The sequence below is a fragment of the Megascapheus bottae genome, chromosome 8, assembly GCF_031878675.1.
Source record: "Megascapheus bottae isolate mThoBot1 chromosome 8, mThoBot2.hap1, whole genome shotgun sequence".
In the NCBI taxonomy this organism is placed as follows: Eukaryota; Metazoa; Chordata; class Mammalia; order Rodentia; family Geomyidae; genus Megascapheus; species Megascapheus bottae.
The window spans coordinates 24,271,678-24,289,126 of record NC_143516.1 but is presented as its reverse complement, the minus strand read 5'-3'; the positions used below and the strand labels follow the sequence as shown (position 1 = coordinate 24,289,126).

The 17,449-nt window shown below is 36.9% G+C and overlaps 1 protein-coding gene across 5 annotated transcripts in view; it reads left to right on the top strand.

Moving 5' to 3' along the window:
* Positions 1–17,449, top strand: part of L3mbtl3 (L3MBTL histone methyl-lysine binding protein 3) — a 93,535-nt gene that overhangs the window by 40,378 nt on the left and 35,708 nt on the right. For all 5 annotated transcript variants that reach the window (XM_090338140.1, XM_090338139.1, XM_090338138.1 and 2 more), the window contains 3 exons: positions 8,220–8,296; positions 12,853–12,938; positions 15,273–15,383. In XM_090338140.1, the coding sequence (XP_090194266.1) occupies positions 8,220–8,296; positions 12,853–12,938; positions 15,273–15,383 (274 nt within the window). The remainder of the gene's footprint in view (positions 1–8,219; positions 8,297–12,852; positions 12,939–15,272; positions 15,384–17,449) is intronic.

The following is a 17,449-nucleotide window of genomic DNA, read 5'->3' as shown; positions in this document are numbered from 1 at the left end:
CTGGATGTGTACTAATTGTTACAAATGAGGGAACCCATTGAGCCCATGTTCCTTTGGGTCTGGCTTCCTTCACTTAATATGATTTTCCCCAAGTCTTTCCATTTCCTTACAAATGGGGTGATATCATTCTTTCTTTCTGATGGCAGCATAAAATTCCACGTGTATATATACTACGTGTTCTTGGTCCATTCATCCACTGAGGGACATCTAGGTTGATTCCATGCCTTGCTATGGTAAATAATGGTACAATGAGCATAGATGTGCTGGTAGCTTTAGTGTGGCCTTATTTGTGGTCATTTGGATAAATGCCCAGGAGGAAGGCAATATGGAGGTTCCTTAAAATTAAAAGGCTAAACAGAGCTCCTCTACGTCCCTAGCTTTAAGCCATCAAAGTTCAAACAGTTGAACTAATGATTTTCTATACTTAACTCTCAAGTTCATTGATTACTAGAATTCAGTTTCCTCATCAAAGGCATTTCTGAAGTGTTTTTGGTTCCATCTAGAGAACATGTGAATTGAAAATATTCTAGAGAAGTGACAAATAATGCCTATAAGATATGATAATGTTATTAATGGGGCTCAGTTTGGATGATAATGTTATTAATGGGGCTCAATTTGGTATTTGTCTTTGCACATAGATATAAGATGCACCAATAAAATCCAGTCTCTCTACTGAGAAAAAGATATGATAATGTTATGTAGCAAGTAAATATTAATTTATGTAAATACAGCTAAGTTTCTGAGAAGCGTTTGTCTTGACCTTACTATTTTGCATGCATATATTTAAATATTCAGTAGGGCTTTCAATAATTCCTGCCACCCATCAGACTGAATTCTTTGACACTCATCAGTTTTACTTGCATTGTTTTACAATTCAAGTCCATTTACTGTTCAGATGCTTTTTACTAGGTTTCTATTGTTTTATTTGTTATTTTTATTGTAATGTGTTAAAACGTATGGGCAAATCACTTAATGATTACATTACAAAAGATCAAGTTCTGGGGCTGGGAGTTTGGCCTAGTGGTAGAGTGCTTGCCTAGCATGCATGAAGACCCGGCTTTGATGCCTCAGTACTACATACATAGAAAAAGGCCAGAAGTGGTATTGTGGCTCAAGTGGTAGAGCTCTATCTAGCCTTGAGAAAGTCCAAGGACAGTGCTCAGTCCCTGAGTTCAAGCCCCAGGACTGGCAAAAAAATAAAAATCAAGTTCTTCAGTATATTTCATTAGCTTCCATATCTTTTGCTGCAAAGAATAACTTTTCTCTCATGGAATGTTTGTGTTCAGTTAGTAATAAGTAATATTTTTTTCTTTCTTTTGGGTGGTAGTGACATTTGAACTCATGACCTTCCACTTGGTAGGCAGATGCTCTACCACTGGAATCATGCCCTAGCCTTTTTTTGCTTTGGTTATTTGATACCAAACTTGTTGTCCAGGTCTGGTCTGTAGTATAATCCTCGTGCCTGTGTCATGTCTGTGCCTCCCGTGCAGCTGGGTTGATAGACACACCCCAACACACCGGACTTACTGTTTGCAATGAGCTCTTCATAACTTTTTGCTTAAGTTGGCTTCAACCTGAGATCCTTCCGATTACTACCTCCTGTGTAACTGGAATTATAGGCATGAGCCATCATGCCTGGCTGTCATAAAAATCTTTTATTGAACTATGGGCATGTACAAAATGAATGACAAAGTTGCCCTCTTAGACCTTACTCAGTACCCTTATTTGCAGCCCTTATTTACAGCCCTTATTTTTCCTCTGTATTTCTGTACTTGGAATCCCAACCCTAAGATACTTTGGAAGTCAACTGTATATAACATTTTGTGTGTGACTAATCACTAAACATGAAAATTATTTTTTGAAAATTGCAGTCTGGTCATTTGGGGAGAGTTTTTTTTAAGCTTTTGTGTGATTTAAACAAAATGAGCAGGTATTACTTTATTTGTATGATTTTATAGGTATTACTGTGTTTTAAAGGCATACAATTGCTGCTTTAAAATAACAACATGTATTACCTTTTAAAATATTGTCATGGGGAAAATGAGAAATTTGGCAAAGTTTTCTTTGTTGTGGGATATCTCGGAAAAAAAGAGGAAGGATCGTGGGTTCTTTCTGAGAAAGAACTTAAAACCCTGTGCCCTTTTATGAGCACGGACTAATGTCATTATTTTTTAGGATGGTATACTTTGAGGATTGTTTACAGTTCTAATCACACAAAGTCATATTTTGCTATTTGTCCAAAATCAAATACAGTATACTCTTTTCCTCCATATGAAATAAAGGCACCTTGAAAATTGTTTACACCTATTGGAACTTCTCTTGTTTTATTAAATGTTATGTTCTTTGATATTTGAAATGGTTTTTATCTGCATCAGTTGCTTAGGTGTGTAATTGGGGTTACTCACTGGCTTGCCTCTCTCTGTTTAAAGTAGCTTTGAAATGAGATTTTTTTTTCCAGTTTGAATTGAGCAATGATCTTACATCACTTTTTATATGCACTGGGGAATGAAGAACATGTATCTGTGGTATACGTGTCTAGTTGTAATGAAGTGTGTCTTTTTTATTGTAATATACAGGGGTTACAGTTATATTCGCCAGATAGTAGGTGCATTACTTCTCACACATTGATAACTCTTCTCATGTTTTTATCCCCATTTCCCTCCCTATCCTTTTTTTTTATATAAAAGTAGGTGGAATCTTAATTGATGAATTGAAAAAAAATCTCGCCAGATATTTAAAGGAAGAAAAGTCATAGCTTTCTAAGATGATACACATTACACTTGGAAGTGCACCATTCAGACCTCTTTCGAAATTGTCCATCTTCAAAATCAGCAACATAGTGACAGCATCTTCACATTTCTCCTCTGACTAACCTTTTCGGCCTCTGTTTTATAATGACCCTTGTGATAACCTTGGGCTCACCATAATTACCCAGGATATCCTCCCCATCTCAAGATTCTTAACTAATCTCATCTACATAATCCCTTTTACCCTATGAAGTAATAGTCACAAGTTTCAGGGAGTGGGATGTGGACATCTTTCTGAGGGTTTTGTTGTTGTTGTTTGCTACAAAGAATTTTAGACAAAGGCATTAAGTGTACCTTCTACAGAAGAACATGATAAACATTTATGTAGGATTGGAGAATGTGTGCGTGTGTGTGTGTGTGTGTATTATGGAATATTATACAGGTACAAAAATGAAATCTTGTTATTTGCAGGACAGTGGATGTAATTGGAGCATATCAGTTGAGCAACATGAGCTAAGCCCAGCCTTAGAGACCAATATGTCATGTTTTCACTCATATAAGGAAGCTAGACCAAAAATACATACATGTGGACATGTACATACATACTTATATATACATGTGTGTATATAAACACACAAATGCATAGCACATAATTCTAACTCAGAGGAGGAGAGTAGGGAGGATAAGAAGGAGTCTGAATTATTTTGAAATACATTGCAACTCTGTGTGAAGATGACATAAAGAGTGAAAATTGTTGATCCATAAGAGCAGGGAAAGAGAAAGCAATAGGGAGGGTTAAATTATAATAAAAATAGATTCACATTTGAAATATCATGTGAAACAACCTGAAACTTTAATACGTACCACTAAAAAAATGAATGACAGGAAAGTAAAACAAGCTCTGTGGGGAAGGGTTTATGCCAGTGGAGGGAGAGAGCACTAATGAAGAGGGTGACTGATGATGAATATTATTGAAGTTCTGTTTCTTTGTGGTTACATTTCTGCCTTTGAACACTAGGTGGGACTAAGAGATGACTTCTTAGTGTCTGATTAGTGCTCACAGCCCTCCAACTTTTGAATGAAGTATTGGGAACAGGAAAATAGATAAAAGAGGGGTTCCAGTAGGGAAAAGGAAAATACGTAACAGTATAATGTTTTATCTTTCCTGCTGGCTTATTTATTGTAAATAGTGACTTTGATCAATATATATTTAGTAACCATAACATGCCATAGTGTGTTCTTTGCTTGCAATTTGTAAAGGAATCCAGTAATATAAAAAAGTTAATAATCTTTATAAGACTGGCAGATAATTACAAAAATATGTCTCTATAGTTGTAGTAGATTGAGGAGAAAAATTAATATATATGTTATTCTTTTTTTCTTCATTATTCAAGAAATGATCTCATTGTGCAGCTCAGATTAGCCTTAGAACTCACTATGAGCCCTTCTGCCTCTGCTACCCAAATACTGAAATTACAGGAATATACCACTATGTGCAGCTGTTTGTTTGTACATTCTAAATGAAGCTATATGTAATCCTTTCCTAAAATTAATACATAGTAATAAGCCATGACATAAATGATTGTCTAATAACGCATCATTATAGCAGGGAATAAAGCTTCCTAGTTCTGTATAGCCATTTTAGAATGGTGCATTTAAAGAATACTGCAGTAAGTCATGATGATGTATATTGGAATGATGTGTATTAAAATGTATACTGGAATGATGTGTATTAGATGATGTATATTGGAAGATCAGTAGTGATTGCCACACAACCTTGGCACTGATGTTTCCAAAATAATGATATCATTCTGTAGCATTAACAAATAAAAGTAATTTGGGGAAAGAAGGATCTGAGATAGCAAGTCAGGGAAGAAAGAAGCTTTTTAACTGAGCATCTGAGAACCTCTAAGCCAAGGATTTTCTCAGCATGTATTTCTTGACTAGCCAAGGGAATATTTCCCATTTGGTTATTATAAAAAGAGTTTTATTATTTTTTTGAAAAACGTCTATAAAACAGCATAGATAATTCTCATACCTGTCTCTTGGAACTCCTCAAATTCAATAGTAAAGTCGTCTTTTTGTCCTGAAATGCCTCATTAAGCATGGTTTTGTAGAACTGTCTCTATTCTATTTGTTTTTTTTTTAACTCATTTTAACAAGTTTTTATTTTATATGTAATGGAAGAACTCTCTTAATGAGATTCTTTTATAAAAAGCATTTTTGTTAGCATATATACAGGGTACACACAGTGTACCCTGGACAAACTCACCTCATTCCCTTTCTTCTGCTCCCTCATCCCTTTCTTTCTTTTCTTTTTTCTTCCTTCCTTCCTTCCTTCCTTCCTTCCTTCCTTCCTTCCTTTCTTTCTTTCTTTCTTTTTTCTTTTTCTTTTTTTTTCCCAGTCCTGGGCTTGAGCTCAGGACCTGAGCACTGTCCTTTGACTTTCTCAAGGCTAGAGCTCTACCACTTGAACCTTAGCACCACTTCTGGCTTTTTTCTGTGTATGTGGTACCCAGGAATTGAACCCGGGTCTTCGTGCATGCTTGGCAAGCACTCTATCACTAGGCCAAACTCCCGGCCCCCATCTCCCTTTCTTAAGACAATTTGAAACAGTGTTCATTGTTTTCCTACCTGTATATAAAGCACTTTAGTCACATTTACTGTCTTTTACCAACTCCATTCCCCTAACCCCCACTGGCCCCTCTCCCCCAACAGAATCATTTTCCTTCCTGTCATACATTTTTAAGTATATATTAATTGTATAAAGGGGTTTCACCATGGTATCGCACACATGCATGTATTACATCTTAATCAGATTAACTCGCTCTGTTGCTTTCTCTTTCTTTCCCTGTCATTTCCCATTATCCTCACCACCACCCCTGTGGTCCATGCTAGTAGGATCGACTTGCAGCAGCCTTCCAAATACCTCTTCTCATGCTCCCTCTATATTGAGCAATTACTTTAAAATAGAATCAGATTAAGCTACTTTTCTGCTTAAACCCTCTCCCCCCCCAAATCCCTCATGATGATGTTCTATGTTCTAATCCACTCAGTAAAACCCCAAGCCTTATCATGGCCCTTGTGACCTTCCTTTCCTTTCTCTGCTTCTGTTTCTTTGATTTCTGTTTTGCCAGGACTAAGGTGTGAACTCAGTAGCTTGTGCTTGCCACCAGGCTGCTGCTCTACCACTGAGCCATGCCTCTAGCCCTTTACTGTGCTGGTTATTTTGAGATAGGATCCTGCTTCCTACCCAGCCAAGTACTGGATCTATGATCTGCCTGCTTTAGACTTCCCGGTCTTACTGGGTTCACAGGTGTCTGTCACCACATCCAGCTTTCGTCCGTGGAGGTGGATGGACATGGCTTCCCAGTATGGTCTGGAATCACAACCTTTCCAATCTCAGCATTGTGTAATTTGAGATGGTAGACTAGGTATGATGTTTAGTGATGAAGTTTGAAGAAATCTCAGGAACTTTTCTACCTAATCTGGCTTCAAACCATGACCCTGTTCTCAGCCTTTCCAAATAGCTAGGATGACAAGCCTGAGTCACCTGGTGGCTAGCTCTCATGCCTTTCTATTTCTAAGACAGGCTTGATAGGTTATTTTCAATAACCCTTGTACTTGCTGTGTCTTCTTTTTTTTTTTTTTTTTTTGCCAGTCCTGGGCTTGAGCTCCAGGCCTGAGCACTGTCCTTGGACTTTCTCAAGGCTAGAGCTCTACCACTTGAGCCTCAGCACCACTTCTGGCTTTTTTTCTATATGTGGTACCGAGGAATCGAACCTGGGTCTTCATGCATGCTAGCCAAGCACTTTAACCACTAGGCCAAACTCCCGGCCCCTTGCTGTGTCTTCTTCCCAGAATTGATTTTCTTTATATATTTGAGTTGTTCATGTATTTCTTTCTTTCCAGTTTTGGCTCAAATGTTTGTTGCCTTATTTCAGAAGCAGTTTCGTTACTTTGTTTTGTTTTGTGTTTGGTACTGGGGAGTGAACGCAGGGCTTTCTTGCTTTTGTTTGTTTTCTGATAGAATTTTAATACTTTCCCAAGTTGGCTATAGACCATGATCCTCCTACTCAACCTTCCAAGTAGTTAGGATTATAGCTGTGTACTACCACACCCACCTGAGGTTGTCCTTAAAGAAAAAAATATAAAAGGGTGTAGGTTTATAGACCAGGCAGGCTAGAAGTCATGATCCCCTGCCTCAACCTTGAGAGTGCTAGGATGATATGCCTGTGCCACCACACCTGGTAGGACCTTGTCTGACTAGGCTGAATAAAGAAGTGCTTTTGCACCCACTCAGTGTGCTCATTTGTTTCATTGCATTTGTTTACCTAGCATCATGCCAACAAAGTATATATACAGTTTCTCTCAGTACTCATGGGCTCCATTAGGAGATGGCAAACATAGATCGAAAATGCCGTTAGGTCAATAATGGTTGCGTCAGTACAGAATATGCACAGGATTTTTAAGGAAGTTCATTATCTTCCTAAACAGTCTAACAGAATAACAATGTAGCACCTATATTAATATTTGCATTGTGTTATAAATAACGTAGATACTATAATCTAGAAATAGTTTTCAGTCAACAGGATGATGTCCCTCGATGATGTAGGCAAATGTGACTCAATTTTACATAAAGGATGTGAGCATTTTCTGCCTTTAATGACTACATGGATCACAGGCCAGTGCTCTGTAGATATAGAGGGGCCTTTATGTTTTATTCATTTCCTGTCTTTTCTTGCTATACTGTAAATGTCATGAAACTGGGACTTGGTGCCTGTCTCATTGGCTGCATTTTCCTCATGGTTTGTTCTAGTGGCTAGAGTATCATTTTGAATGAGTGAATGAGCAACAAAATGGATGAACTGCATTATGGTTGGGAATGTATGGAACAAGTGTGCTTAGGACAAGGAATCAGATGCACTCAGTTTGCATGCTGATAAAAAGGCTCTGGAAAAAATGTATGCTTCACTGTAGTAAAGATGACAGAGCAGAGAGGGAAGAGGAAAAGAAGCACCTTGCATTAATACCTGCTCTACGATCCCAATGGGTAATAAAAATAGTGTGTGACTTTCTGGGAATGATTGAGCTTCCTGCCTTTGAACATGCCCTTAAGAGATGCTGATATAATTTTAGCCTGCCTGTACACACAGTCTATTTTTCCCACATGATGTTTCTGAATGGAAATTTTGAATTTTAATGATGCTATCTTTGAACTTCAGCTATATGTGAAGTTTCAGGATATAACTTCAAATATAGCAAAAGAAAACTGCTTGGTGTCAAATCCATGTGCTATTCTATAGTAAAAAGAAATCTGCTTGCTATAAATGGGGACATTGAAAATATTCTTTGGTTTAGCAATTTTATTTTCCAATCAGAACTCTGTGAAGTATTCAGGCCTAGCCTTAAACATTTACTTTTATTTGTGAGTTTTTCTGATGACAGAGTTTTAATTTCTATATCCTGCAGGTGTGAAGCATCTAGTCCACATATTCATCCCGTTGGATGGTGTAAAGAACACAGAAGAACCCTTATTACGCCACCAGGTTTGTGCCAAATACTGGTCATGTTCATAGATGCTTGGTCTCCATAGGGCTTTTTTTCCCAGGAGATGGTTGTAGAGGAAAGCAGTGTGCTTGGAATATATGGGTTTCATTGCACCTGCTCTGTTCATTCTTCCCATGATTCCATTCAACTTCTGCTCAACACATACTGCCTCTCAACAGATGTAAAACTTTCCCTTCATCACATAAACTCCTAACTTTTGCCATATTTTAGAGGTTCCATTTGCTTCTTGGGAGGTGTATTTTCACAAAACTAAGGGCAAGGAAACACTCAGTGGAGTACACAATGTAAACACAACTGAGGACAGAATCAAGGGGTCCACATCAGTTAAGCTGAGTAATATGCACACAGTCTTAGTTTCTGAACTTTCCTTTGTTTCTTTATTTACCCACTGATAGATTGTTGTATTCATTCATTTTGACTATGCTTGCTCAAAATCAAATATAATAATATTTGAGAATAAAATACTTAAGGAGTTGGCAGTTTTTCTGTTAAGAGCCAGGTATTAAGTACTTTCAATTTTTCTTCTTTTTTTAAAAAATATTTTTATTGTATTTAATAAAAGGGTTACATGATATTTGCCAGATAGAAGGTGCATTAATTCACATACATTGATACCCTTCCACATGTCTTGGTCCCCATTACCCTCCTCCCCACCCCCCCTCTTGGTTTTCCCCCTTCCCTGTCCAATTTCAAGTAACCAAATACAAATGTATCCAGTATATCAGATAACAAGGTGAGATATTGTGACAATATGAGATAACAAAGGAACAGCAAAAGAGATGAGAGATAACATAGCACCTTAAGGACAGCAATCATTCATTACATGGCTTTTGTTTCAATATCCTAGAGGTCCATTCAATTAGCTTCATACTATATGGCCTTATGTATCAAGTTTTTGCTCTATTGCAAATCTTTGCTATTAGAGCCCAAGGTTTCTACTGGTTATGATGAATGAGGGAAACCATTGGTGAGTCAGTCATAGGGCTTGACCTCAGGTTCTAGGCATTGACCTTGAGCTTTTGAGCTCACACTTTGAGCCACAGTGCCACTTCCAATTTTAGGTCATTAATTGTAGACAAGAGGTTCACAGACTGTCCTGCTAAGTCTGGCTTTGCACCATGATCCTCAGATCTCAGCATCCTGAGTAGTTTGGATTACAGGCATGAAGCATCACCATCTGGCTATTTTTTTATTAAAGAATTTATTAATGTTGATTTTTACATCATATTTTAAATGACAAGTTTAACAAACAAGTGTTCAAGGAGGGAATCTCTGTTTACAATCACTGCATCTGGCTATTTTTGAGTTTTGTGATCCAGAGCCAAAGTCTGTCACTACCATTCATCTAGTTGTATTGCAAAAGCAGCCACGAACAGTGCACATAGAGGAACATAGTTGTGTTACAGTAACACTTTATTATGCTATGGCTGCATGTGGTCTACTGACCCTTGGTGTTCCTTCAATTATTGTCTTAACTTCATACTAAAATCTGAAGCTTTGTCTTCTTTGGAAAAGTAAACTGTTTAAAGAGATCTTTCATGTTTTAATTTTAGGTTCATTTCTAGGCTTAATTTTGTTAGTAGAGAGTTAAAGATGAACTCTAGATCTGAACTGCTAAGCTTGGACAAGTATAGAACATGGGCACTGGGCCATCGAGGTGGAGTATGTACAACTTATATCATGATGATTCCGATAGAAGCAAGAAGAAGCTCATCTTAACTGGGAGCCTTGAGGCATCTACTCTTTTATTTAGAGTGGTAAACTCTATTTGCTGTCCTTTTTTCTTCTTTTTGTTGTGATTTTAAAAATTTTTTTCATTGTTTTTCTTTTTTTTAAAGAATTTATTAACATGAATTTTTACATCATATTTCAAATGACGTGTTTAACAAGCAGGTATTCAAGAAGGGAATCTATATATACAGTCACTGGCACTTAGATTTTAGAACATAATTGGCCTAGTGGTAGAGTGTTTGCCTAGCGTGCACAAAGCCCTGGGTTCAGTTCTTGGTACCACATACACAGAAAAAGCCTGAAGTGGTGCTATGGCTCAAGTGGTAGAGCTCTACCCTTGAGAAAAATAAAGTTCAAGGACAGTGCTCTGGCCCTGAGTTCAAGCCCCAGGAATAGCAAAACAAATCTGTTGTGATTTTTTTATTACAAATATATTCTATAGATTATCCTAGTGCTGTCTCTGTTTTCTGAAGTTTCTAGGTGCTTCAGCTGCTTGACTGTGGCCATGCAGCTTTCTCACTTGTTCTTCTGACAGGAAAATGTGTAGCTGCTGATAAACAGTGTCCTTGAATGTCGTTTTGAGTTTATTTTCATGTGCTCCGAGCAGCTTCTGCTGCAGCATCCTAAGACCGTGCACTGGTGAACTTGTCACTGTGGGAGGTGATCTGCTGGTCAGAACAGGCAGGGACAGTGGCTCACATGAAGACTCATTGGTTAGAAGGGTTGTTCTTTGGACAGGCACACAAGTGAAACAGGTTTCTCAGATCACAGATAAGAGTGAGTCCTTGCTTTCCTGCCAGATGTTTTGTGGCTGGAGCCCCACAGCATGTAAGAGCAGAGACTCCTCATGGAGCTCCAGATACTAGTCTTATTCTAACAGCGGGGTTCATTGTAAAGTTTCTCCCCAGACCCATTCAAGTGTATGATAGCTTGTTCACTCAGGGACTAACCATTCCTGTGATGTGCCGAGTCCAGTTTTAAATTTTCTGGAATGCTGAAGGGAATAAGGGCAATCCTGTGGCCTGACTAATATATAGAGCTGTTTTAAACATAAAAGGAACAGAATCATCAAATGCTAAAACAAATAATGATTCTGTGGCCAAAATGTAGTTCTGTCTGTAGATTTCATGTGTCCAGTTCTTCCACATCCTGTGATTTTTAAAACATTAGAAGCTGGGATTGCATAGTTGATTCTCTCACTTGGCACCATTGGAACTACTGTGAACATTCTTGTATTTCTCTCAGCTTTTGTAAGGATGGTGAATAAATTGACATTGTAGAGTGATTCTACTGATGTTGCTTGGTGGAGGGTGGTAGTATTATTGCTCATTCCTTGGATGAAGTGGAATGATAGCCACTTCTTTTTCTGTGTGTGTGTGTGTGTGTGTGTGTGTGTGTGTGTGTGTGTGTGTGTCTATTGGTCCTGGGCCTTTCACTTAGTGCTCTGGGCCCTGTTCCTGAGCTTTTCCTGCTCAAGGCTAGTGTTGTATTACTTGAGCTTGCTTTCTGACATTTTATGGATAACTGAGATAAGAGATAAGAGTCTTATGTACTTTCCTGTCCAAGCTGACTTCAAGCTTCAATCCTCAGATCTTAGTCTCCTGAGGATATGCAGTAGAGATGTGAGCTACTAGCATTTAGCCTTTCATGGACTTTTATAGTTCAATAGAAAAGAATTACAACTTTCAACACGATTTAAAAAAATTAAAATTGCTTGTTAAAAACTAAGAATACTTGAGCATTCTTAATGCTACTGAAGTTTATATGTTAAAACAGTTAAAATAAACTTTATAAAACCCCTTTATTTTGTATCGGATTTTCAGAAAATTTAAGCTGATTTCTATGTCTTTTAGACGTCTTCCATTTTTTGAGGACAGCTTGGTTTCTACAAGACTTAGGCTTGTCATATACTTACCTTCCTAGCCCTACAGTTGTCTGTTTCCCCAGAATCCATGTTATTTTCCACAGAGAATCCTACTTACAAATGAAGATCTGGTCACTACTTAGGCTTGTGGCTACTAGAATGTGTCTACTTCCAGTCTCTTCGATGTATATATAAAACAGGAATGTCTAAACATACCTATTCCGTATGTTTATATATGCATATACAAATTCCTATTTGCATATTCACACATATCTATTTACAAAGAATGATATGTAAATCCCTATATAACTAATAAACAAAAATTTACTTCGCTGTCTATCAATAGATGGATTAGAATCTTTGTTCTGATTCACAGCTAACATTGATACCATGCTAGTTTTCCTATGGAAAACCTGTCAAGGAGAAGCCTGATTTCCATTGTCACCAATATATTTGCATAGTTTCTCAGCCCTCTTCTGTAGCAAATTCCCACTCTTTGGACCACCACTACTAATACCTACTTATGCTACCTAATGGATTTTGAACTCTGGAGCAAAAAGGCAATGGAAAGGAGTAAATAATAGTTATATCTACGCATAATTTATAAATGCATTTCTGCATTTCTTTGTTCAGCCTAACCATACAGAAGATAATTGAAACTTTTCATTTATTAATATACATATAATAGTTCTGTATTCCTTTTAATAAATACTTTTATTTTGTATACATTTTTATCTAAGAAGAAATCATGGTCAAGATGAAAAAAAATTATTGCTAGTAGTTCTGAACATGCAGCAAGTTTTAAGTTAGGTGTATATGAGTGTTAATTCCTAGGTCATAGTTGTAATTATAACTCCATAATTTTTTTAGGGTAGTTTCTTGTTCTCACTGGCATTTTGGTTAAGTTTTATAGGATTTGTATCTTTCTTTGTTTTTTAGGTCATCCCAATGTGAAACACTTTTCTTGGGATAAATATTTAGAAGAAACAAATTCTTTACCTGCTCCTGCAAGAGCTTTCAAAGTGGTAAGACAATGCATTTCACACTGTTTGATTAGTTTGTGTTGATATATTATTTGTTCATGAAATTTAAGAATAGAAAAAGATGGTGTTGGCAAGGCTGGGTAGGAATGAAAAGAAAAGAGAAACCAACTATAATAAGTTTAGAGTTTTACTTTTTTCTCTTTTTCAGTCTTGGGGCTTGAACTCAGATCCTGGGTGGTGTCCTGGACTTTTTTTTCACTCTACCATTTTGAGCCACAGCTCTACTTCCAGTTTTCTGGTGGTTAATAGGATATAGAATATAATGGACTTTCCTGCTGTGGGCTGACTTTGAACAGCAATTCTCATCTGAGATCTCAGTCTCCTAAGTAGTTAAGATTATAGGCATTGAACCACTGGGTCCCAGTTTAAGTTTTACAATTTTGAAAATCATCATTGTTACTGAAATTTTTGTTGTTAGCATATAAAAATACTTGCATTTTGGACTTTAAAGTTTTCTTGGAAAATAATGCTACTTAAGACTCCAGTGGTTGAAATATTACAGCTAACTTCTTTTTTATTTGCTAACTATTCTGAAAGACCAAGTACTGCCACGAAAATGCTTGCAAATGAAAATTATATTTGTAATTCCTTTGAATTTGTTTATGGCAAGTGGGGATGCTGTTTTAGTAGGATTCAGAGTAAACTTTGTTTCTGTTCAAAGGAACAAGAGGAAATGAAATACATTGGCATATTTTTTACCTCAAATAACTTACCAAATTCTTAAACAAAGTTTCTTTTTATGTAGCATAGCTTTTCTTCCAGTCTGGATTTTGGTTTAATCTATATCCAAATCCATACCTACTAATTCTGTCATTAAAAATCCAAGTGGTATCAGTTAAAGAAACAAATATTTTTATCATCTATATTTTCTCATGAATTTAAAGGAAAACATAAACATTTAATAGTTAAATAGGATAGTACACAACTATAATCTCAGCACTCTAAAGGATGAGACAAAAGAGGATGATACATTCTAGACCCTGTCTCACAAAAAGAAGAATAGAGCATAGAATAGATTAAGATAGGTTAAGATAGGATAGAATAGAACAGAACAGAATAGATAGAATAGGATAGAGTAAAAATAGTCTGAAAAATATAGCCACATCTATCATAGACAGTAATTTTCTTCAAATGATACTTTTGTGTAGATATTTTTTTAGTGATAACATTTATAGATTTGGATCCAAATGTAAATGAAAAGAACATAAAGAATTTGAAGAGCAAAACTGTATTATGTGAAGAGAAATTTAAAGATTTTTTTTTTTTTTGCCAGTCCTGGGCTTGGGCTCAGGGCCTGAGCACTGTCCATGGACTTTCTCAAGGCTAACACTCTACCATTTGAGCCACAGCACCACTTCCGGCTTTTTTCTATGTATGTGGTACCGAGGGATCGAACCCAGGTCTTCGTGCATGCTAGGCAAGCACTCTACCACTAGGCCAAACTCCCAGCCCCAAATTTAAAGAATTTTTATGACTTCCCCTGATGGTAAGATAGGGATTTAAAGAGGAATAATGTGAAGAGTTATGTGGTATTTGTTGGTTTTTATGTGCTGTCTCTACTGTACCACACCTGGCTTCACACAGGATGGAACTGTGGCAAGATCAGCCTCTGTGTCTAGCGTCATCTCAGAGGGAGCCACGAAAGTGTCTGCTGTGTTCCCTTTCGGGTGTCTTGTATTGATTGTTTTGTGTCCTGTACATAGTTCTTATAATTAACTGTGCAACAACACTTTCATTATATTACACTCTTTACAGAAAGTTTAGGTCATTTGTTTAACACCAAACCAGTCACCTTGCCTTCTGTCGCCTCTTCACAGGTTTATGGTTCTGCCAAATATTCAGATATCTTATTCCTAAGACCCATCTTGTTTGTTTTGAGGTCTCATTTTCTTTTGCTAAGCTGTCTTCTACTTTTTACATCCATCCTCATTCCTAACCTTGGTATCTTTTTCATCGTCTTCAATATTTTTTTTCTCTTTCTAAAATTGAATTTCATGCTTATTGTCTTTTGCCACATCGCCTCCAGTCAGTGAGAACAATTTCCTATCAAATGACTGTCGTATCTTTGTGTCAGTGTTTCTGCTGATTCCTCCATGAGGTTCTCACGCCGTTCTCTTCCATGTGTGTAGGGGTTATGTGTTTTGTTTTGTTTTTTTTTTTATTGAGAAGGTGCCATCCAGAGCCAGTCTGGTAACTTGAGAGTAGTTAGAAAGGTTGGTGCCCAAAATAGCTCATATGTTTATTATTCTTTGTGCCGTTGAGTCCACCTGCTCTTCCCCTAAAACCTCTCTTTCTAAAACTTTTTTGTCATGGCAGAAACCTCCACATGGATTCCAGAAAAAAATGAAGCTTGAGGTTGTGGACAAGAGAAACCCCATTTTTATCAGAGTAGCCACTGTTGCAGACACTGATGATCATCGGATAAAGGTAAGTGTTTTCTGGTGTGGTTTGGTTTTGATTTTTGTTTCAAGATGTCTTAGTGGTATCTTTTGTAGCTACTTAAGCCCTACAATTAAATTAGTCAAACCATAGGAATGCATTCATCTGAGGTTTTCCTTTCACTTTTTAGAAATGCTTTCTCTTTAATTATGAGTGACAATTTAGTGTTCCGAATGTATATTTGGAAAAAGTAGAAATAGAAGGTATTAAGATAATATGCTGTTCAGAATAAAGTGAACTACTTCATTCTTTAAGACTGCTCTTTAAAAAAAAAAAAAGAAGATAACATCTTAAGGAATATGCAAAGATGGCTCAATGGAAAATGTACAGTCCTGAGTATAGTAGTTGACACTGAGAACAACCACTGTAGCAGTTACTGTATCTATAGTATATCTCCATCATATTAGAATTAAATATTTCCTAAGAATATTTAATACTATCAGGTGTATATTCAGGTGTAATATTCCATTTTTTTCTTCAAAGAAAAGATACATAACCAATTCGGTAAGGAAATATACCAATGTGTAGCAAGAGGATCAAGACTGAACTCTTAAGTTTTTCTCATTAATAGTTTGGTTTCTGGAGCATATATTAACTTTGAAATTTAAAACCTCAGATTTGATTTGACATGTGGGATTTTTTGACACGGACAGGTCAAATATTCTGAGATGGGCAGTTCAGTGAGCTCTTACAGCTGAACTCTTCCTAAAACAACTTCCTTCCTGGCCAATCCTTGACATTCAAAAAGGAGCTGGCTGTAGGCTTTGCAGTGGATATCTTTGCGTAATTATTGGAGAGTCTCACAACTGCTGTGCAAATACATTGGTATTTATAATCTCCTTTAAAGGTCAGTAAACAAGGACAACAACTCAGTTCCAGATTTATCAGAAACTTTGGAGAATAGAAGAAGCTTTCTGACATATAAGAAGAGAAAGAGGGAAATAACTCATGTAGCTTTCTTTTCAAGTTTCTCAGGAATAAAGTCAACTTGTGAACTGAATGAAAACCAACTTTTATGTTATATAATATATGATATTTTGCATCTCGAACCAGTACAATAAAAAGTTTAAACTTTTTATAGATTGTACCAGATGTTGTTGAAGAAAAAAATGACCAGAATGTGTTTGCCAAAATCTTGCATTTTCTTGGCATCAAAAGAGTACAGTCTGCCCTGTCCCTCCTCATCCCCCCCACCTCCACCCCCATTCTGGCTCCCCAGTGGCAGGAACTTTACAGTCTTCTAGTCATTACTAACATTTTATCTCATATTTTGTAAAATATTTCATATATTCTCTTTATCTTCAGCTTATCTATGCAAAATTTTCTTAATGATTTCTTTTATGAATTTAGATCTGGCCATTCTTGTGCTTTATCATTTCAGTATAGCAATGTTGGTTTTTCTTCCATGTTAATATTATGAATAAGTAAATCTGTACACTGCTGAACAGTCTTTCCAAATTGCTTTTCCTTTATTGCTTTTTGTATTTCCTGGACTTAATAATTACTTCATAGTTCTTTTTATTTCTTTAATTTTTCTGTTTTCTTCTAAAAATTTACAAGTTCTTCTATCGACTTGATGTCTTTTGACTCAGAATTCACAGACTAACTGTAGCCTTTAGTAGTTAATCTTTCTGTCTTTCGTTCTTGAGCGCTCTTCCTACAGTTGAGACAGTTACTTGTACTAGCCTGAGTGGACAGGTGCTGCCTTCACAGAGCGTTCATCCTGTAATTTCTCTTTGCTAACCAACTCATTTGTATCTCGTTTTTCTTAGAAGCTAAGAGTTGTGATCACACATTTTGTTTGGTCTGGTATACTCTTAGCTTGCTGAAACATCTCTTTTTGTGTCTTCTTTTTGAAGATCATGGGGCTTGAACTCTGGGCCTGGGTGCTGTCCCTGAGCTCTTCAGCTCAAGGCTACCTACTGCACTACCCCAAGGCCTGGACATTGCCACTGAGCTCTTCAGCTCAAGGCTACCACCCTTCCCCTTGAGCCTCAGCGCCACTTGTGGTTTTCTGGTGGTTAATTGGAGATAAGAGCCTCCCTGTCTTTAGT